The 23,947-nt window shown below is 36.0% G+C and overlaps 1 protein-coding gene across 5 annotated transcripts in view; it reads left to right on the plus strand.

The window, feature by feature from the left end:
• The window catches only part of RGS12 (regulator of G protein signaling 12), an 84,874-nt gene extending 61,133 nt beyond the window's left edge, over positions 1-23,741 (plus strand). For 4 of the 5 annotated variants that reach the window (XM_005517874.3, XM_014263136.2, XM_014263135.2 and 1 more), the window contains 8 exons: positions 1,526-1,726; positions 2,531-2,604; positions 4,784-4,910; positions 5,838-5,934; positions 7,399-7,463; positions 7,985-8,138; positions 10,742-11,359; positions 23,126-23,741. In XM_005517874.3, coding sequence (XP_005517931.2) covers positions 1,526-1,726; positions 2,531-2,604; positions 4,784-4,910; positions 5,838-5,934; positions 7,399-7,463; positions 7,985-8,138; positions 10,742-11,359; positions 23,126-23,487 — 1,698 coding nt within the window. In that variant the 3' untranslated portion in view covers positions 23,488-23,741. The remainder of the gene's footprint in view (positions 1-1,525; positions 1,727-2,530; positions 2,605-4,783; positions 4,911-5,837; positions 5,935-7,398; positions 7,464-7,984; positions 8,139-10,741; positions 11,360-23,125) is intronic. The other variant, XM_088056367.1, reaches the window with a different exon arrangement.
• Positions 23,742-23,947: the final 206 nt, after the last annotated feature.

Genomic DNA, 23,947 nt, shown 5'->3' on the forward strand with positions numbered 1-23,947 from the left:
GGTTGTATTCATATATTACTTCTTATTCTGTCCTTGGATATGCTTTGCATCTTGTCTGTCTTAGCATCAGGCACCAGTGAACTACCAGAATAAAATTTCCCTTTTAAAGACTGTAGCTCTTGAAAAATAGTTTGTTCTACCTGCAAAAGAGAGAATCTGTTTTGAACAACCACAGGTTAAAGCTTTCCCTCTTCTTGGTCTATGCAGTAAGGGAGATGCAAGTTGCATTAGGTTGATTTTTGTTGTGCCAGTGTCTGTTGTGTTTCTTCTCTGTGTCTTTTAAAGCTGTGTGTTCTTGTCATTATGACTAAATCCTAAAAACCTGAGAAGTTTGTTGCAAACATTTTGTCACACTAAGAAATTAAAAAGTGGAGACACTGATTTCTAACCATGAAGTTCTACCTTCACAGTGTAAAACTAATGAGGTGCAAAATTAAAACAGTATTAATAAAACATAGATGTAATATTTTATCGGTGTTGACATGGAGGAGGAATCTAAAAAAAGGAAATTTTAGAGTTTTTTTTTGCTTTTGATATCCCTCTAATAGACTAGATTCTGTGTAATTAACCATGAACTAATAACTGTAATTTTACCTGTGCTAAAAATATTGATCAGGAAAACAAGCATGCTGAGGTCATGTTTATTTCTGTTGCAGAAAAGTCTTGTCTTAAAAAATAGAAAATGCAAAGCCTGCCTAAAGCAACAACCCCTCATTTCTCTCCCACTCCCACCTGATTTAAGTCAGAAAGTTATGGTGATTTAAATGAGAAGCACCAAGTTAAAGGAAAGAGAAAAAGAATGATAAGTACCCTAAAAGGCTGTAAAACCAATATTTTTTAGTGTCCTTTTAAGTTTTAAGCGAGCTTTTTGTTCCATTTTCAAAGATACTTTTGTTATTTAGTAGTAGTGGTACTATTCTGCTGTTACTCTAGAATAAAGGTTAGTGCCTAGCCCATAACATTGTAGTTCTAATTCCCTTTAATAAAAACAATTAATGGTCTTGAAGCAAAGAATTTTAAAATTTTAATTTCTCTGTGTTGTATTTGTGCATAGAATTCACATTATGTTGAAAGAAGAGGAAATTTTGAGAGGAAAAATTGAGGGAGCTGATGTTTAAAGGCATTCCTCTTCACTTAAATGTTGATTCATAGGGTGCCAATGGTAATTTTTACATCAGCAGGACATTATTGAGCACAGACATTTAACTATTTGGATGCTTAATAAGATTTTATTTAGTTTTTTATGTTTTACTTAGGAGTTCTTTAGTGAATTCTGTAACTGTTTTACACACTTGCTGTGTAAAACTCATCTGTTCTAGAAATAAATTTAGATTTGTGCAGTATTGTGATCTTTATCTAATTTTTTTCCCCAGGATTTAAATTTATCTGATATTTGTGGTGTTTGGAAGGATTTCTAAAGCATGGTAGAAAGGTTCTTGGCTTGGTTTTATCTGTGCAGAATCTAAAAGTTTATACCCAGTCCTAATTTTCTTATTGGACGCTGACCTTTCTTTTTCCTTTCAAGTCTGAGACCTCAAGATTGCCTGCATTTGTACCAGATAAAGACAAATCCCCCAAATACTGCTGTGTAAACCTTCCTGATGGTTCATCAAGCAAAATGGCTGTGAAATCGGGGTTCTCCATCAAAGAGGTGCTCTCTGGGGTCTGTGAGAAACATGGCATCAACATAGCTGCAGTGGACCTGTTTCTAGTTGGAGGTGATAAGGTACTGCATTTTCCTGGGGTTTTCTGGAAGCATTTTAGTGCCCATTTTGCAAATAAGGGATTCTGTTCTCTCCATACTCTCACGTATCCCCTGGTTCTGCCCATAGCTTTACATTGGCAGTGCTGGTTAATTGAAGGAGAATTGAATTATCCACAAGGAAAACAAATGTCTGGTAGTAGATGCTACAGCATGAAAGCCCAAAAACTTAGTGACATTCAGTTCAAAGATGAATGGGGTGCATTAATGCTAGAAATGAGGTGCAGGTTTTAAAATTGAGGAAAATTTCCAAGACAACAATCTGTGTGGATGGTGCAGTGTGTGTGTGTGATGGCGTAGTCCAAAAGAGCTATCTCCAATTCAAAGAGAAGCTGTGGGCCTGAAGTATTTATTCTCTTAAATTCATGCTTTTGATCCATCTAGATGACTATGGTGACAAAAATCAATGAATGTTCATAGTTATGGGCTTTTTCTTTTAAAGCTTTTAAAGACTATTAGCTGGCTGTATTCATCATTCTATATAATTTATGTAAGTTGAAGAACCTAGTTTTGTTTTAAAAAACCAAGTTCCTGAATACCTGCTGACTCCAGTGGAAATTGAATTTTCGTCATTGTTTCACACCTAGCCAAAGGAAAACACTCTTTAATCGTGTTCCATATTGTAAAGGAACAGTCACTATAATGTGTGCAACCTATATTAATAATATTCTGAGTAACCTTAAGAAAATTTAACAACAAAGCTGCTCTTTTTTACACAGTTTAAAATTAATTTGCTCTCTCTTCTTTTATCCCTGACGTGCTCTGTAGCCCCTGGTATTGCACCAAGACAGCAGTATCCTGGAGTCTCGGGACCTGCGCTTAGAAAAACGCACTTTATTTCGGTAAGAGTCAAAAATAATGTCGTCCTCTGGCCTTTTCCACTTCCCCATTTTCCATTTTACTTTTTGTAAGTGCAATAAGGGATATGTTGCCAGTTACCTGTGCAGTGAAACAGGAGGATGTACAGCTGCAGGGGGGAGCTTTCTGGGTTGCTCTTGGGATACCAGCGGGGTTTTGATGCCAGTGTTCCAGTTTAGGGACATTTCAATATTATTATGATGTCAAAAAGCACAAGCTGAAACAGCTGTGAAAACATTGGACAAATCTCTGGGTCCAGAGGGACCCTCCACATCAGAAAGAGACATATTTAGTAGGTTGGAGTAGCACAAGAAAGACATGGAAACTGAACTGTGAGTCTCCTAGTCTTAAAATTAAATGATCTGTTTATTGATGACATGTTCCCATTCAGTTATATCTGTAGCTATGTGCCCACCTGAAAAATTATAGTAAGACTAATTGTATAAATAAAATTCATCTCATGAACCCTGAATCTTAAGCAAGTCAATGTTATATTATTAGTATGGATATAATATAATGCAGTACGTGATACATTTAGTTTTATGTAATATATTTGATAACGTGTGTTTTTTTGAAAATAACATTTGTGTTTTTTTCCAAAATGAATCCAATAATTATTTCAGGAAAAAACATTGAAGTAAAATGTATTACATTACTGACCTCGACTTTTGAAGTGAATAAAGTTTATTTTGTCAGGCATTCCTTATTTTGGCTCTATATTACTTTTCCTTAGGAAGCTGGGCTAATTTTTATTTAAAGGTACATGAGGTTAATAAATACTCCATAGCATATTCAATTTTGAAATTGAGATTGAGCAGTCTTTTTATTAGGTGTGAGCTTGTTGAGTCTCCAAGTTAAAAAGGAACTTTAAGTAGGCAGTACCATATGTTATTTGTGTGTTAATTAAAATATAGAAATGCTCTACATTTTTCCCTTCTCTGGGTAGATGCTATGTAAGCAAATACAGCCAAATATTTGGAACATTTTCAGACAAAGGAGAAATAATACTCTGTGGCTATACTTAGTTACCTCAATGTTTGCCACTTCTGTATAAATTACCAGAGAAAGATTAAAATGGATCATTTTAATTTAGTAACTTTTGAATTCAAAGAAAATATGAAAGACAAAGTTTCAGTTATTCTGGCTTCTTGTGGAAAAGTCAACATGACTAAACATATTGTCATTTAAGTAATTTTTATGAGCTAAAACATGAGTTTTATATTTGTGACTGACAAGATTACTGACAATAGTAATATGATGTAAATGTCTTCTGATTGTTTTGTTAGTAATCAGCTTGTCCTTGATTTCATACTATAGTACCATTACAATCAAATGCAGCTTATGGAGGATTCAGGGCACAGATAAAGAGTGTTAAAAAAAAATCAAACCAAAGCCAGGCACACCTCCATGCAGGAAAATAAATGCTAATGAATTAGTAGTTTGGGTTTAAATTTTTTTTAAAATTTTTGTATTTCATTATTCTTTTACTGTCTTAATAATGCAAAATTGTAAAATAGGCTCTGAAGAGAGCTGTCTTTAGCCTGTAAATTCTATGTTTATTACATTTTCAGATTTGGTATATAAGTTTCTCTTACAGCAATATTTCATCATACAGTGGCACCAACCCTAAAGAAGTAGCATCATCTGGAATTTCACTGTGTTTGTTAGTCTGCTCAAAAACGAAAATACTTTCTAAATCCATCTTATATAATTGGATAAGAAGTTGTAAGTCTGTCTTGTGGAAATGAGAAGAAATATTTTTCTTGCAACCAAGTCTATAGCTCAGGCATGGAGTTACTTTGGAAGGACTCCTGGACCAAACTGGTCACAGTAATCTCCCTGTAAATATGGAAGTGCTGTGGAATGCTTTTCCTTGGTCTGAAATAGCCTGGCTCAGGCCTTCACTCAGCTCTGGAGAGTGAAACAGTACAATTTTTGTTTGTGTTAAATATAAGTAATAATAAATTAAATATAACAATAAAGAAATAGCAATAAAATAAATTTTTTGTTGCTTCAATTTAGCGCAGATTCATGCTACTGCAGTTCCAGCTAGTTACTAGCTGTAAATTGGTATAACTTTGCTGTCGATTGGATTTTACATATTTCTGTTCGCTTTGTTTACTGGAATATTTCACATTTAATGTTACAATTGCTGTGTTTCAGGCTGGATCTTGTTCCTATCAATCGGTCAGTTGGTCTGAAGGCGAAACCCACCAAACCAGTAACAGAGGTCTTAAGGCCTGTTGTTGCAAAATATGGTTTAAATCTTAATGAACTTGTGGCAAGACTAGTAAGTATTCTTTGATGTAATTCAAGCAGCAATATTTTCTGTCTGGAGAAGATCATATGATAGTCCCCGAAATGATTTCTCTCCTGAGAATTAGTCATTTAAATGTCTATAGCTACATTTTGAGATAAAATGCACTGTAGTTATAACCATTATGCGTAAGTGTCTATATCTGTTTTATATTCTCTTCAGAATAATTCCTACACCCTAAATAAGCAACCTTGAACTTTGCTTCTTCCAGAGCTCAACTTCCATTATTGGCCAGGGAGAGTTGGCTGGATTAAAGCTTTTGTTCCATTATCCTGGGAATCATGAAATTTTCCACAAATCCCCTTGCAGAAATTTTTTGTGAAAAAATTCACAAAACATAGAGGTTCAACATCTCTACTACTGAAGTCTTGGCTGTTCTCTTCTCTATTATGCTGTAACACCTAAGAATGTAAAGTTAATTTTGTGGTATTTCTAGTATGTGTGCTGTCTTAGCTGAACCAGTCCAAGCTTTTAAGATAACTAAAAAGCATGTTGGTATAAAGGTAACTTCATTTAATGAAATTACAAAATTAATGAAATACAGTCAATTTAGAATAAAAAATAATCTTAAATGTCCTCTGAAAAACATGATTTGCTGAACATACACACTAATGGTGCTAGAGTATTTGAGCACACTTGAAAATGGGATTTTTTTTTTTCTCCATATATCTCTTTTTTCCCCAAATACCATTCTTCTCACAGAATAGGGTTACACTTATTGAAATCAAGATAGTTTTACACCACTGGAATAAACATTTTTAGAATGGTAAAACAACATATTGAAGCTACTCTGAAGCATAAAAATGCTTTGCTCGTTTTCTTTCAACAATGTCAGACTGCATGAATTTGTTCTGAAAACAGCTTTTTCTCTATTACATACAAACTGTCATCCGACTTTAGAGCGGTGAGCAGGAACCACTTGATCTTGGTGTCCCTATATCTAATCTGGATGGTCAACGGGTTGTTCTAGAGGAAAAAGAACCATCAAAGGGTAGACGTAAGTTTGTATAAAAGCTTTTGTTTATGGTTCCAAGTCAGTTTCATAAACCCTGACTATGGTTAGTTTTTCCTGTTGATGTGAAGGTGAGGTAAATGTGATTTAGATATATCACATGTGGCATGTATTCTTTTTAACTAAAATGCAGTGCAATTTCTGAAGACTGAAGATTAGTTTAATCTCTGATAGCATGTACTTTTACTGTTGCTGGAAGAAATTTTGCAGTAGTAATATTTGAATTTTTTGCTTGTGCTCAGCCACAGATCCACACACAGACTTAGGAACATAGTGCACAGTAATAATAATAGGAATGAAGTGTCAAATATCTTCTGTGCATTTGGCAATCATTCAGTAAGGAACATTCTGTATGAGGAAAACATATGCAGTTTGTACAGCAGCTATGTATGCTGCTATCATAGTATCCTTCTTAAACCTGAGAAAGTAGTAGAGCCTACCTCTCCAGCTTAAAGCATCTGAAAATAACACCAAAAAGGATAGAACTCATGATTACCCTAGGAAACATAATTGGAAAAATAAAAATTTATCAGCTAAACAGTTGACAATCTCTTTGCCAATTAACACTCTAGATTAATGTAAGGAGCCTTGAGAGTAAAGGTTTGATTAGGAGACCTTTTTAGAGATACCGAACACTTATTTTCAAAAACTAAATTAGATATGGTTGAATTAAACAGAGCAGAGATCCTCTTTGAGGAATAACTGGGATTATAAAGATGGGGGTATTTATTAAGGAGAATCAGATTTGTCATTTTTCTAACCAAGAGAACCAATTGTTATTTTGAAAAAAGTTTTCCATCTAAATACTCTCACAGATAATTAGTTTAAGGATTACAAGTAAAGCCTAAATCCAGTGTGCTGCCAGCTGCTGTAAAAGCCTAAATCATAGGGGATCATTCTGGCAGTGGGTTGGTTCTGTGGCATTGTACCAGTGAAAGAGGGCTAAGATTCTGTTACTGTATTTTCTGTAGGCAGATTTAATTTGATGGAGCCTTTTGGTAACTTAGAAGATGGCAAAGAGAATACAGCAGTGTCTACAAAATAATTGATGCATGAAACAGGATGGAAAAGATTCAGCATGGCCTTTCAATGGTCTTTTCTGCTGATTTTCTTTTTTAAATTATAATTTTGAGAATCGCAACCTGAATTACCAGATTTTATGATTATTTGCTCTAAAGTAAATGAAAATTTAGTATGTCAATGAAACTTCAGCACCTTTTAACTTTAAAAGTAATGCCAGTGTGAGGAAAATCTGAAGATGGGAGGGAGATTCTGGTAGGTTTTTACTGAAAAGTATCAGGGTTATCAACCATGCTCACTCTTTATTTTCTGAGTGTATATTAGAGCAATTTTAAGGCAAAAAGCTGTTGTGTCCACCGTTGTCCTTAAATCTTGCTTCTTTGGGGGATTATAAATTGGTAGTTACAGAAGGTATATTTATGTTTACAGAGAAACAAAGAGGCGTATTAGTAAAACAGACTGCAACTGTATCTTCAAGAAGTCAAGGATCTACTGTAAGTCTTCTGCAACGATTTTTCTCCATTAGATCATCTTCTGTTTCCTTCTAGAGTTCTATATCAAAGGCTGCATTCACACATGATTTTGAATTGGCCAAATTATGTAACTAGATTGAATATAGCTGTAATCTGTTTGATATTTTTCCACTGTCAACAGCGTTTATTTGTGAAGAACTTTGTCTTCATGATGAATCAGTTAGTTCTTTCACTGTATTGTGTTTGTTGTTTTGTGTCTCATTGGCTTATCTATGTTTGAAAATTATTGAACTACTTTGTAGTTCAAAGGCCCTTTCTGTTACGTGAATTCTTCAGAGTAAACAGTATTATATTTATTTCTACATTTTTGAGATCTGCTATGGAAAATGTTCTTTGCCATAATCAAGACTAAACTATAGCATTTGTTGTGGTGTTAGAGAAATATGTTTCCAAAATAACTTTCCTCATTCCTTTAGGCCATAATATGTATACAATGATAGAGCCTGAATGTAAGTAGTACCTTAACTTTCCTTCTAATGCAGGGAGAGGGAAGAACTCTAGGAAAGTCTAATTCTATCAAAATGAAAGGCGAAAATGGAAAAAATGCTAGGGAAGTCCGGCTGTCAAAGAGAGAAGACTCTATTGCAAAGATTGGGAAAAAAAAATGTCAGAAAATAAATTTGGATGAAGCAGAGGGTATGTGAACTTTATAGCTTACATATTAACATAAGTAGTCTTAGAAAAAATTTGTGTCTGTGTAGCTACCATGTGTTTAATACTGTGTTGTGAAAATCATAGTCATGACCATTAAATTTTTGTTCCGTGTGTTTGAATTGTCAAGTTTTCTTAAGTTGAAGGTAAAATTTTAAGAATACCTATACACCAATGTAGGTGGCCAGTGGGATTTTCAAAAGTGAGGGGTACCTAGTTCCTGTAAAATAAAAAGGAATTAGTTACTCAACTGCAGTTGAACATCCCGTTTGATACTCTTTGTAAGCTGTGTAGGAGCTTGGCTTTCTGTTCACCTCATATAAGCGTTCGACAGGCACTGCACGGTAGTATAGACCCAAATGTACTCAGGTAAGAATTTTTGTAAGTTTTCTGCTGAACTCTGTAACAGCCAGGGCAGTGCAGTCTGGCTGCAGAGGAGGCGTGATGGGCAACAGGGAAACTTGCATTCAGCAAATGCACTGAAAAGGTGTTCAGAAGTAGAAATAAGCAGAGGTAATCTTGCATTTCCTGAGTCCTATTTTTAATTTCATTACATCTTAATAGTTCTGGTGATATCATCAGAAAAAATCTCCTAAGAGAATTTGCTTTCTTATAGAAAGATGTCCATGGGCAAAAGAGAAATAAAAATGATGTAGCACTAGAAATTTTGGCGTAACACCCCATGCCCTAGGACATGAACTGAAGTGATTACCTGTCTGTCAGCCCTACACGCTCCTCCCTGTTTTCCCATGTAGAAAAAAAAAAGCCTCAAAGGACATATTTGACCCACAGATTAAAATTTACTGCTGAAGTTACCCCATATGCATATCCAAAACTTGCTTATGCACATTTATACAGCAAATGAATGTTTACCTGTGACTGTTCATCAGTGAGTAAATGTCCACTGACTAGAACTGAAAAAAAAATGCAACGGCTAAAACTTCTACTGCAAAATAGATGTTTTTTAATATAAGTGTTACAACAAAATATTAGTGCATTTTAAATTATTTTCTGTTGCTTACTCTTTTGTTAACTTGTTTTCCACATTTTAATACTTTCATTTTTTTTCCTAGGACTGAGTAAAACATTAACATAATTTGAAAACTTCAGAATTCGAGGCTTTCACATTTTATTTTGAGTTTTGTGAAATTTGTCAAAGTTTGGAAAATGCGTACCAAATGTTGTAGACTGTTTTTTAATGCGAAGCCAAACAACTGTTCTATGAGCTTTGAAATTTCAGAAACATTTTTGTATGACACATCATAGAAATGTTGCATGTTTTAATATGCCTACTGCCATTTTGCAAAACTTTGGCAATAAGAAGCATTTTGAAGCTTCCATCTTGGCTACATTCAAATTTTATGGCATTTGAAAAAGCATGTTAAAAAGTGATTTTTACGATTACATTGCAAAGCCTGCCAAGTATGAGTAGAGGATTTAAGAATAAGGTCATACAAGTGCAAGTGTATGACTTCGTATTATGCTAAGTTAAAACTGATACTAATGTACTGTTGCTTTATTTCTTAATGGCTTTTGCTTCAAACAGTATTTATAAGCTGGGTTGGAACTGTTGATTTTAATTAATCTGTTGGAGATGGCCTTTTTAAGCATCTTTTAATATTCTGTAGTTAAAGTGCTTTCTTCTTGAAAAATTAGGACATGCAGAGACCCTATATTAAGAATTACATATTTTTATATGTCTATGTTTTGTACCAAAGAGTTTGTTTATTGTTGCAATGCTTCTTTTTTGAGGAGTGGTATAATTCTTGGCTTACAATTGATAAGTTTCTTGTTGCCAAGTTTTGAAACTTTTTAGAACAGTGTTGATCTACTATGAGTATTATTTATATATAGAAACATATTAAACCATTGGATATCATTAGGGACATGATCAGAAAATCACTTTTAATTGTGTTAAAGCCTCTTTAAAAAGCTGGCCCATCGCTTTTGGTAATGGCTCCTTGGATGGTTACTGACTAGCTGTAAGCTACTGATTCATTGCAGCTCCAAGTAAAATGGGGTTACTTAAATCATCATCTGATCATACCCTGAGATGATAATATCCTGGTTTAAAACTACACCATGAATTGAATTTAAACTGTGATAAAATATAATTACTCTGAGAGAAAATCAATATAACGAGGAAGTTTGCAACATTCTGAATCTTTGAATGTTCAAATGGCATGCTATTTTTGAGTTAAGATGGGTAAAACCCATCCAGAATATAAAAACGTGCACCCATTGTCTGTAAGACTAGAGCCTTGTTTTGTATAAAGAATTAAAAAATCCTGCGTGTGTGTACAGATTTATTAACTGCGTAAAATAGAAGACGTGTTCAAGGCTCAGTGAATTGCAGCTGTTCTAAACTGCAAAACTCTTACAATAGCAATGCTGATGGTCTTAATTATAGTGATGCTAGTGAACATTGCTGCAATTGAAAAAGTTCCTAATTAACATGGGATCTTATTTCAAGGCAGCATTGAAAGAATTGAAGATCTTCATGGAAAATAAATGTGCTGAAAATGTACGTTTTAATGGCATTGCACTTTCTGACAAAAACTTGTCAATTTTGGGTTTTTCCCCAATAGAATTTTTTGAACTCATATCCAAAGCACAAAGTAACAGAGCAGATGACCAACGTGGACTGCTAAGGAAAGAAGACCTTATTCTTCCTGACTTTCTTCGTTTACCACCCACTGGACCAGAACCAACCTCATCTACTCCTGCAGGTCCTAAAGGCCTCAGCAAGCGAGTTTCAAAAAGTGATAGCAGTGATGGATGTACATCACCCAGTGGAAAACAGGAGTCCGTGCAAAACTTTAATGAAAATTCAGTAAAGAAAATGGGTCCCTCAGAAAACAAACATAAATCTGCTTTGGCAGCACTCCACAGCCAGAAGACTTTCAGTGTTCCTTTTAGCCCTCCATTGTCTCCAATTCCACACGCACAGGAGAGCAATGCCACGGTGTGGAAAAGGCAGTCGAGAGAGTTGCAGGCCGAAGGCATTCAGATGGTAGATGATGAAAATGTGGCAGACTTGACTCTTGTGGCTGAAGGAGATATTAGTAGCCCTAACAGCACTTTGCTACCACCGCCACCACCAACGCCACTGTCAGACATCAGTAAGCTCACGGAAGCCAACTATCCACCCCCAACTCCTTTTGCAGGTAATCAGGAAAAATCTGGATATCAAAGATCCAATTCAGGTATTTCTAGATTTTAATAGTGTTTCCTTTTGTGTAAAACTACTTTTCCTTGGCACTGTTAATCAGTATTTGGCACCCATTAAAACAGCAAAGAAATTTCTCTCTGCACCTTAATTTTATTTTTTTTTAACCAAAAAAAAGAAGGGAAAAAGGTTTTAATTGCCTTAGTCTGTTCTAACTGTAATACTTCTGGTTGCCTTTAACAATGTACTTTTGTTTGGATTTGGCATGTAACCAAAAATGGCCACATGCAGACAAACCTTTGAAATACATCCATGTGCTATAATTATCTCATTCACCCTCAGAGTACAAAACAGGGTATCAGCATTTTGAGCTCCATAGCACTGTTGTGTTCCAGATTTTCTGATCCATTTCTCATAATGAGATACATGATTAGGGTTTGGAAGTTTGAGTACTTTAACAAAAACCCTAATTATGTGTTGAAAATTGCAGTATTGTTTATGATTAAAATTTTAAATGGATAAGCCTCAACTTAAAATATATTTCGCTAATGAATTTGTTATTTGTGACTCAAAATAAAAATGTTATCTTTTTTAACCCGTACTTTGCTACACAGAGAAATAGATTGCATTTATCACAGTTTCTCCCAGAATATTCACATATCAAGTAGCTTTCTATTAGATAACTTTAAAGAAAATATGTAACTTTTTTAGGATGTAAGTTTCATGGTCTAGCAATATCCCAGAGCAATATTAGCCCAAGGCTGAAGTATGGAATTTCTTTATAAACATGGACTCTAATAATAATTGCTATTACCAGAAACAGGAATTTGAAGACAATGGGTGTCGTGACATTGACATTTTACAGTCATTGTACTGTGCATTTTAATGTAAAATATAAGAGGTATCTATGTGCTACATTTATTTTTGATGTTTCACAAACATATGGTGCCATATTTGTATGATCACATTTCTTTGTGATGTGGGAATATACATTTTAATTATTTATCTTTTTACACAGAGTATTTGATACTGTTCTTTATCTGTATGGTTGATGATTTGTAAATACTTCTTTGGTTGTTGGATGCTTATAAATGGCAATGCAAATTATTTCATCCTCTTGGTATTTTAAAAGCCAATTCCTTTATTAGTAGTATCTGAGAAATGTTCTATAAGCGCTACCACTTAATTTCTGAAACTGAGTATTGGACGGACTTGTAACCAGTGCCTATGAATAACAGAACCACAAAATGTACTTTAGACATATTGATGTATATATGCATAGATATGTGTTGGTGTCTTTCTGATAATATGTCAAGTGTACAACATAGGTATCAATTTGCATATTTTTCAGTGAAGAACTGTTAAAAAAACCATTTGCACTTAAAAAAAAACTTCATGAATTTACAATATTTTAATGCATGCCATAAGTTTCTGTGTAACCACTGAGCTGTAGCTTTCCCTTTTCCCACTTTCTACTTTTTACTTTGTAGAAATCTTTGTGTAGTTTTCACATGTGTTTTGTATCCTTGTTCTCTCAGGAGTAATAAATTCTAGCTCTAGTTACGCAAACTGGTTTTAAGCTTTCATTTTCTTCATTACTTTAAAAATACTTTCAGTCCTGGATTAAGAATTCTGATTGAAATTACCTTCTTATAACAAACAAATAGATATGAAGTAGCAATTACCATGAGACAAAGCTGACAAATGTTAGATTTTTTAATAATTTTGACATCAAAGGGAAAATGCTGTCTTGAGATGCTGATGGGTCACATGTGAAATCCACAGGATTGGCATGTTCTCCAGAAGCCAGATAAGACAGGAGATTCATTTTCAATTAGTCATAACAGGAACTCCTGAAAGGAGAATTTCTTCTGTCTTTGGGTTCTTGGGCTAAACTTTATATTCATTACTTTCCTTCTTATTTTAAACTAAAGCAACTCTTGCCTGGTCTTTAAGGAGTGAGCTGGTGATCTCAGCTCATTTGATGTGGAGTAACCAAAGTAACCACCTCTTTATTTGGTAGTCTTGGGTAAGCATTGAGGGGTTGGTTGTTGAGTGCTGGGGATCACACTACTCTTTTCACTCTTTGAGATGGGTCCTACATAACAGCACTGTGAAGCCTAATTAAAAAAAAAAATTCTGCAGAGAGGCTTGTTGTGCTGTTAACTAGGTCTCATTGTGTTCTGGGGGATGAAAATCCAGTTTTTCCAAAAGTCACTGTGTTCCCACATATTTGGGGGCCTCCATGAAAGAAAATAAAGCAGTTGAAAGTCCTTTAGCAGTTCCCATTCTAAAATTATTCAGACTTTTTCACAATAAATGGCTAATATTTTATTATAAGTTCCATATTGAACTTAATTTTTTAAAAATTGATTTTAATTAGCATGTATTCCAACCAGTGTTCTCCACTTTCAGTGGTGAGTGGTGATTGTGTCTTACCATTTTGTCAGTCACTCATGACAGTAAGTAATCAAACTAATTTTGCAAAACTAAAGATCTAAATTTCTTTTAGCTTTCTGACAAATCAGATTTTTTTTTAGGAATAACAAAAATTGAAAAAAACCCAAAAACATTCCTTTTTTGCTACAATCTTATTGCATATATTAGCTGTATTCTGTGCTCCTCTCACAACACGCTATTGTTTAATGGGAAATGTATTCTATAAAAGAACGGTGATTTTGTGGAAAAAAACACAGGCTAAACCAAAAATTTTCTCTTTTCGTGATTGGAGTTTGCATGGAAAGGCTGTTTGATGACGTACATCATTTTATAATAAAGACTTCTGGAAACTCTCCAGTCAAAAATTGAAATCTCAGAGGACTAAATCATTAATAATGGTTGCTTTTTTAAGTGCTTTAATGGTTCTTCATTCATAGCCCCTATCAATGGAAATTGCATTTCTGATTGGTTTATTCAATTAAAATGTTGGGATATAAAGAAAAATAATGATTACATAATTTGAAGAGGTCTCTATTCTTGGTTCCAAATTGGCCTAAGGACAAATCGTGCGTGCTTACCCTGAACATGTTGGGCTTATAAATGCTGGGAAAAGGAATGGGAGGAATGAAGGGGTCCCTCAAGTTCTGCAGGGGGCAGTTTGCTGATGTTGTAAATCCAGGCCAGTGTCCATCCCTCTAATGGGTAACACTTGAGGTTTTTTTCACTTGATGATCTAGAAAGCAAAATATGAACAATGGAAGGCAGTAAAATATGGTTTGCATTGCTCTGATGCACTCTGAGCTTTTGAGAACACATTTTCAAACTCAGTTCTTAACTTTCTGAAATAAGTGAAATGTTTTTATACTGTATTAATACTTAGCTATGAAGTAAATAGCAAATCAGTTAGCAACACAGGAATCATTACTGATTCTAGTTGCGTTACTCATCAAGAGAAAATGTCTTTATTTTGAATAAGCCTGCTAGTTTTGGCAAATTTCCCACTTTAAAAATCAGAGGTTTCTGGGATTTGAAGACATTCTTTCATGTCTGCATATAATGGTGGTCCCATCTGTGGAAGAAATAATTATTGTGTGATGTAATTGGCTTGAAATGATGCATTCATTTTTTTAAGTGTTAAAATGCTGATTTAATCTCCTTGGCTTTTTTTTTTTTTTTAATTTGTTATAGTCTGGGTACTTTGAATTTTGTCCAGTTTTTCCCAAGTGCTTGGGAACGTGTGTTACCCAAGTGCAAAATAGCTGCCATGGGGAAAGGCAGCCTCCCAAACCTTTAGTCTCCTCAAGAGCTGTGAGTATTAAGCCACAGGCCTTGCATTGGGTTGTTTATTCAGCAATATTCCACTGGTCTGAGTTGTTCTTGATGGTTTTTGCCACTACTACAAATTAGGTGGGCATTTAGTCATGATAGCAACTGGGCTTTTCATGGAATCCCACTTCATCCTGAAGTAAGACAATTTGCAGCAATCCACACTGAAGTGCACAGACTGTAGATTTGAGACCATCAAATTATTCTTCCTTCTCTTAATGAAATCCCTGTTGTTTTGGGGGCTTTTTTTTTTTTCAGCTAGGATGAGAATTATTCTCAAAATGACACTACAGTTAGAGTCAGTGGAATTGTCTACCAAGTATGAAGGTCCTTTTTTTAAGGAGATGTATAGACTGGATCCAGCAATGTGATTGAAAAGTGTATTCAAAACTACCTTTTAACAAGCATACAATGTCATTGGTTAAGATAGAGAAAATAAAAGCATGGTGAACTCTATATAATTACGCTTTCGTAAAATGTCTATGAAAGCTAAAGAATTAATTTAAGCAGTCTAAAGTTATATAGCTTTTTTTTTTAAGAAACAGCTTTGTTTCTGAAATAGATATGCAATTGTAGCCTCAAAATAAACTTGCTTCCTTTCTTATTGTAAAGAAATCTTTCAGAAATGGAATAGTTAGTACCAGCTCTAGGGTTTGTTGTGAAAGATAAATTATGTGGAAATAAAATGCAGGGTAGCCTTCAGAGTCTGGGACTGGCTATTGTTCCCAAAGCCAAAAAAATTTAAAAACTATAAAAATCAAAAAATCCCCAACTGCTCTTTTAAAATTATTCACAGAGAGGATGCAGTACTCTACAGCTGAAGAATAGAGATCAGATAATTAGACTAGAGATGAGTGGTATTTCTGTGACTTTCACTTTTTTGGCCACTAAATTTTTCAGTTCTAATGTTAATGAATTCCAAGTGCAAAAAAGCTTTTATGACAGTTAAGGAGATTAAGAGCAACATGTCTGTCTTCAAAATTTGAAAATAAACCTTTGTTTTTATAATAAATTATATAATATTTTACAGGACTGATATTTTATATAATCTCTTAATTCATGTGGCATATTTTAGAGACAGTTCAGCGGTGTTCCCTGTGTAAATCAAGATAACCACATGAATGAAACATAAATAAAAAATTAAGAAAATTAGGTGATTATGACTTAAAAGATGTAAGAATAATGTAAAGCATTGTTTTTAACAAAGGCTGTTTTCTTGCAGTAACTTACATCCGTTACTGTTTCTGTGTAAATTTACAGAAGATAATTGGATTCTGGATCAATATAAATAAATAAGTACTCATAAGAATCCAGAAATACTAAGGTTGGGATGTGTTAATCTTCTTTTAATCAGGGTATCATTAAATGTGAGAATTACATGTAGTACATGTTGTGATCAACAACAAACAGGGGAGAAGGAGAATTTAGAGTAGACAAATGGGAAGCAAGGAGGACCTTGGGGGATGATTATTTGAGATATAAATTTACTCTGATCAAGCAACAAGATTAACAGTTCAGAAAGAATTGCAGGTTTTATCACCAACTGGATGAAATGTTAGAAAAATGACAGCTGCCCTTTGAACCAAATGCACAGGAGCTAAACCCAGATCTAGGCCAACCCATGGCAGCATTTTGATGATGAAATGAACTTTGCTGAATTATTGGTTGAAATGTAACTGGTAGTCCAGCAAAACCACATTTTAGACTTTCATAATTGAAAAATAACCTAATGAATGGCAGATTAAATTAAATTAAAATGGATTCAAGTAATTCAATCCACTGTTTCCCAACAAAGGGCTCTCTGCAACAATTACACCTGCAGTTACTCACCACTGATGGAAAACCAGAACAAAGTTTAACAATAAATGCTGGAAGATCACACTGAGGGCTGAATATGTGTAGGCTGCTGCAGAGTTGTTTTATCATGTCTACTGCTTGGAAAGTAATCAAAAACTATTTCAGTTTTAGCAGTGGAGAAATGGAAAGTTTGAGCAAATTGGACAGTGTTATTGAGGATGTACATGTCTGATGTCTGCCTGGATCAAAATTCAGAACTTTTAATTTAATTTATTCTTGGACTGCCCCTGGCTTTTGAATTACATTGTGTACAGTTCCCTTCAGCCGTGGACATGAAGGGGTCCTGCCTTGAGCAAACACAGGTTGAAGTGTTCCCTCTTTGGCATCTGTATGCCTCTGGTGAGCTCCCTCTTTGTGATATTCCAAATTTGTCTTTCTGAATAATGTTTGGTGCTTTGTTCTTCTCTTGAATCCTTTGGAGATGAGTGCAGTGAAAGGATTTCCATTTGGTGGTTTCTAAACTTAATGCTGCAAATGTATTCCCAGAATTCCCAGGAAAAAGGTAAATAAACTGGTAATGTAGAATATTGATGCTTTGTAGAACAACCCATTTCCTGGCTCAATGCCTTCATTTTACTGAGTCAGATTTCAAGGCACTGAGCATATGCTGTACTTGCAGTTTCATCATGCAAGTGAAATTCAGCATATAAATTAAAATTTCCTTTGAAAAGACTCAGCATAAACTGTAGATAGGAATCTTTTATTAAATCTGCTTTCTTCTTGGTGCTGGATCAATTAGGAGATAAAAAGAAGGAAACTGCCAAAGAAAATTTAACCTGTGGTATTCTAAAACTAAAATGTGAAGTATCCTTTTCCCTTCAGAAGCATAAATCACTTTACTAACTTTAAAAAAGAAAAAAAAATACGAAGATACTTGCAGTAGTAACAGTATGTCAGCCAGTGTGGAAGTCATTCATCCACCACTTAAAAGAATCTGTGTGTGGGAGGGCTAAAATGTAGAAGTAACATTTCCTAACAGTTTAGGACAGGATAAGTTTCTTTCCCAGACTGAAGCTGCCAGACTGCATCCATGTTAAGAAGTTATACTGACATATTTCAGGACCCTAAAATGAACACCCACTATAGAAGTGACCATCACAGGGCTCTTTTCTTCAGCCTCATGTAAGAAAATGCTCTCCCAGGCAGTGTGATATCACCTTGGGACAGGCTCCATGGAGTCAGAGACTGGAACAGTGTCTGCCCAGACTTCCATGTTCACTGCACATGTCCCCAGAGCCTTTCTGCTTTGGAGACTGAGAATGACTGATGACATTTTGGGGGTGGTATATGTCTGTAAATCACCAGTTCCAGGAGCTGCCCCTGAAAACTTCAGGCTTCTTTTCACAAGAGTTATATTCTAAGTTTTATGGACTACCTTCAAACAGATTTTTATCTGCTGTAAGTCAGTACAAAATCATTAATCAAAATTCCATTTAACTGAGATCAGATCCTCTCTGACATTACAAGTCAAATGCCTGGGGTCAATGATATGAAAATCAGTAGGATATTCTTGTTATCTTTCAGTAGAGCTGAGAACTATCTAAATAGTTAATGATTTTGGCAAGAACAGTAGGATTTTAGCAAAGGTAGAATGATGAGTGAAACACTCAATTTACACAAAAGAGACTTTATTAAAAATCATGACAAAAATTTAGCACATTGAAAATAAATTAATTCATGCTATAGAAACAATATAATTGCAAGGTGTTGTGAGAAGACCTTTAAATCCCCAAACATCTGCATTAGACTTAGGGTTATATGATCCTATCATCTACATTTTTGGCAGTTAATGCTGCTCCTGAAATTTCCAGGTTTTTTGTGACCTCATCCCTGTGTGGAATTTGGCCAAATGCTCCCTTATTCCTAAACTACTTGGAAGACAATGTCTTGTAATTCTTGCTTAGATATTAAAGTTTGAGGAATATTTTGTACAGAAGAAGATTTCCCTTTGTCTTTCTTTATAAAGGTAGTTCTCCATAATAATAATGTTAAATTTAAAGTGCTCGAGTAATACACAAAATCCAAATATCACAAAAAGAGAAACGTTGGTAACAAAAATCAGGAGATGAACCAAAACAGTGCCTGATTGTAGTCACCTTTGGAAAAATGCAGATGGATGCAGCTAAACCTTCTAAGCAGTCATTTGCCTGTGAGTCTGTAAGACAGCAGATCTCTGGTTTAAGGACAAAAGATGACTTCCCATCTTTAAATCAGCTGGAACATATTAACGAGATCAGACTGCAAGAAAATTCCCTGAGAGCTGTGTGGAATGCTTAGCAAGTGAGGAGATTACCAATAGGTGTGAATGTGGTATTCCAGCCTGGAAACGCACCTGCGTGACTGCTGCTATAAGCAGTGTCTTCCTTTCTCTACTGAAGTTAGGTAGGACATCTGAGAGATTAGATCTGGGAAAATGTAATGACATTCCTGACACGCTTCATATATGGCAAAGCATCTACAGAGCTCTCCATGGAGGTATTCATCACTTCAGTCAAGAATATATAAAGAGAAATTTTACCTGTGAATGCCCTCTGCACTTTAGAGGGTCCCTGCACAGCTAAGGGTCTTCAGGTATTTGTTACTCAAAAAGAAAATGTGAGAAGGAGACCAGTGTAAAAGTGTTGCAAACTTCTTTGAAACCTCATCATAAAGCTCCACTGAGTACATGCAAACCTTGAGTCTACTTAAAAACATGTGGGATACATTTATACATAAGCTGGTTTGGCAAATCTTGCCTATTATTAAATAGTCTTGCTCCATAAAAGCTTTTTCTTAAAAAAATGAGGAAAAAAATTATATTGAAATAATTTTTCTGTGTAGTGCTACTCTTGAAAACATCTTCCTGTTTGGTGAAGATGAGTGAAGATCTTTTCTACCCTAACAGGAAAAATGAAATCATCTTCACAATATCATCCCTTAGTAATTCCATATTCTTTTGAACTGGTATTTTAGACAGGATATTCTCTAATACTGCCCTGCCTCTAGCAGTAATTTATTTGATGCTACAGAGAGATTGCTCCCGAAAAGGACATTAATAGAAAAATATGTTTATAATGTGGATGTTCTTGTTCAGATGAGCTTATGTCTTGTGAAGCCTGAGAGCAAACATTGACCTTATTTTTGCAGTGTTCCTATTAGACAACTTGCACACCCAGTTGCTTTGTGTGATGATTCAGTGACACCGTAATTCCAAGACTTAATGGCATTTCTTATATTTAACTGCAGAAGGGCTTAGCACCTAAATAAATACAGCAATACTTGCACCATCTGTAGTGTTCCTCAGCAGGAGTTTCCAGCCCCTTCATCTCTTGTGCCCTGTTAATGCAGGCTGCGTTTTATGACTGTGGAAAATGTTTCAACCTAGGTCAGCAGATACGAGACCTTCCACCCCAATCAAGGATGTGCCTTTACATGACACTTTATAGGAGGATGCATTCTCAGTGCTAGGACAGCTGGATGACTCATACTCTGTCAATGCCATGTATTTGTGATAATTTGTCATTAGGAGGCATTTCCTCCTAATTTGTCATTAGGAGGCAATTTGTAGCTCTTTTAAAGCAACTTGAAAGGAGAGTCACAGGTCTTCCTCAAAGGGCGTAGAATAGTAGATTAAAGAGATCAAGAGAAAAATTTAGTACACTCATGTTAAGATAAACATTCCAGAACAGAAGAACAGCATTTTGTAGCACAGCCATGCAAGCAGCAGTTAAATTTTAGCCAATATTCGGTTTCAGTAGGGAGATTTAAACACAAAGTGTAATATAGTCCCATTAAATGTTAGCTGCTATTTAGTAGGCTGGAGTCGTGCTGGGCTAACAGGGTTGGGAGCTTTCTGCCTCTCTCTGCTCAGCTGATTTGTTTGGAGTTTGATCTAATTCCTCTGAAAAAACAGCAAGCATTACTGAGTGAAATAACCACATTATTCATGTGGAGCTTCATTGTAGCTAAAGCACTAAACATTGCACTACTTAGGATTTTAACTTATTTTTTTTAAATAGAAAGCTTTAAGCATCAAGAAGACCCTGGAGTGATTTGATTGAAACTGTATGAAAGTGCTTTTTTTGTCTTTTTCATTTGCATTTCCTCCATTCTCCATATCAAAAAGTTCTTGATTACGGTGATTATACATGGAAATTTCTTTTCCTTGCATAAAACTGCACCAATCACTTTGTGGAATAAGCACAAATAAAAGATTTGAAAGACAGGTATGGGATTTAACCACACCAGTCTCATGGGATTTGTGTGGCTAAACATGCTGGTCATGCACTTGCATGTACTGTGGCACAACATTTGAGAATGCTTTGTGTAAAGCCTGTCAGATAAGATGGTGTCTTTTGAAGGATGGATAAGAAGATATATGGAAAAAAGAAATGATATATGAAATGGAAGCCCCCTACTCAGATCTGCTTTTGTGGCTTGAAAGTTTCTCTTTTTTTCTCTTGGCTCTCAGTCTGATCTTATAAAAGCAGTTCTCTGTCTCTGAAAATGTTGCCCCTCTTTATAGCAGTTTAGGGGGAGCCTCAGCTATGGAAACCATGTTGTTAACTATAGTACGAATCCTGAAATCAACTACTTCATCCTTCCTTTCTTGCTGCTTTTGACACAGGTACATCAGATTCTGTGCATTTGCTTTAAGAAGCTCCTTGTCCTTTGCAGGGTCACATCTAACACAAAATTGGCTTTTGGCAGCGCAAGGGTTTAAACTACAGCTGTCTTGGGATAGTGATGACTTTGTGTGTGTAGTCTAGAGAACAGGCCTGAATCCTGGCAACTGTGATTTTAGATGTAACTCAGGTGTTTCTTGAGTGTTTAAAGCCCTCAGACCTCTGAGGGTTGTGCAGCCCTTCAGGGACCTCAGTAGGCTGGAGAGATGGGCAGAGAGGAACCTTCTGAAATTCAGCAAGGGCAAATGCAGGGTCCTGCACCCTGGGGAGGAACAAGCCCATGGCCCAGCACAGGCTGGGGGCTGACCTGCTGGAAGGCAGCTCTGCAGAGAAGGACCTGGGGGTCCTGGTGGACACAAGGTGTCCATGGGCCAGCAGTGTGTCCTTGTGGCTGGGAAGGTCAATGGAGTCATGGGGTGTGTTAGGAGGAGCAGTGCCAGCAGGTCAGGGAGGTGATCCTGCCCCTCTGCTCAGCCCTGGTGAGGCACATCTGCAGTGTTTGTCCAGTTCTGGGCTCCTCAGGACAATGAGCTCCTACAGCGGTTCCAGCAAAGAACTACTAAGCTGGTCAAGGGTCTGGAGAATCTCTCTTAGGAGGAAAGAATCAGGGAACTGGACCTGTTCAGCCTCAAGAAGAATCGACTTGGAGGAGACCTTGGCCGTGTTTATAAATATCTAAGGGGAGGGTGCCAGAGGATGGAACCAGGCTCTGCTCAGTGGTGCTGAGCAATGGAACACGAGGAAATGGGCAGAAATCAATGCACAGGAAGTTCCAGTTGGATATGAGGAAGAACTTCACTGTTCTGAGCACTGGAACAGACTCAGGCTGTGGAGTCTCCCTCACTGGAGATATTCAAGAACCATCTGGACACAATCCTGTGCCGTGTGCTCGGGGATGACCTTGCCTGATAGGGAGGTGGGACCAGATGTTCCATGGGGTCCCTTCCAACCTGACCCATCCTGTGATTTGGTGATTCTGCCAAGTTGTTTCCTTTATTCTTGTCTTGTAAATTGTGGCCATAATTGTTCTGTTGCAGTTCAGGACAGTGAACTGGAACTTCAAGTAATCCCTTACTAGTCTGCTAGGGAATTAAGTCCTAGCCAAGTAAAAATACTATCTCAGCAGGGTCTTAAAGACCAGTTCAGCTGAGGGAACATCTCCCATTCTGCCCCAGTGGAAAGTCTGTATTCTCCTCTTTCATCTTTGGGTTTGCTGGTGTGAGAATTTTTTTGTTCTAGAGGTGTACAAAATTATACTAAGTAGTTACTTTTAATGGAGTTTTTAAAAAAACTCTGAAAAATGCTACATTAAGAAGATACAAATTAGTATTTCACGTTTATCTTTGAGCTCTAGTGTTTAGTTACCTACATGGTACATCAATAAGTCTCTTTGATGGGTGAATATCCAGCTGACTACCATTAGGGCCTCAAGAAGGTTGCAATATTGAAAACTGCTAAAACCAGAAGGTACGTAACTCTCCTGTTTTGTGTTTTTTTGTTTTTAATTCTTCTGTTAGGTGCAAACAGAAAGAAAAATTATTCACAAGGGACTTCAGGAAACTCCTGTGAGCAGACCTCTCACAAAGCAAAGCCCAGCAGAAGCTTTAATCCTCCTGGTGTGAGAGGGAACCCTGGAACGGAGCTCCCTGTAAACAGGATAATCGATGTGGATGGGGTCAAACTGGAGGACTCTGGCACACGCTCCTGTGATGATTCTGAAGGCAACCTCAGCTTTGAAGGTTACATCTCTGAACTGAAATCTTGCCAAGGGAGGATGAGGACTGGAGTTTACAGGACATCAGATCTTCCATCTCTGATAGCTGTCAAGAGCGAAAAGAATAAGGCCACTGAGAATCAGTATAAAGCTACTTTTGTTTAAATCTCTGCTTTTAATTAAATTTTCTGGTACTTTGCTTGGCATCAGCAGCAATGGAGATATGTCTTAGAGACTTGTTTCTGCAAGATATAAGTGGTTTTCAATATCCACTTGCCTTCAAAGAGCCTGCTAGAGACCATCACTTCTGATATGAGTTGGAAGCCCTAGAATGAAAAAGTAGTATTCCAATGAAAATACTGAGCTATTTGGTTTTGCTTTTTTTCCATTTCTGTAGTATTTTCCCTGAGATGATTCCTTTGAACAGTGCAATTAAAATTATGATTTCGACCTCTACTCTTCTTGTCTTTATTACAGACAAACTTTTTATTTAAGATAATTTCAGTTTAATCTTCTAATGGTTTTCCCTTGTCTTTAGGCTTCCCTGTGTTTTAGTAGATTTTTGAAGTGTAAGTAAAATTAGTTACTGGTCTAAAAAAGATTAGGAATATCTTCTTAATATTTT

This window comes from Pseudopodoces humilis, chromosome 6 (assembly GCF_049639895.1).
Source record: "Pseudopodoces humilis isolate 2021_Gansu_Grassland_sample_001 chromosome 6, ASM4963989v1, whole genome shotgun sequence".
In the NCBI taxonomy this organism is placed as follows: Eukaryota; Metazoa; Chordata; class Aves; order Passeriformes; family Paridae; genus Pseudopodoces; species Pseudopodoces humilis.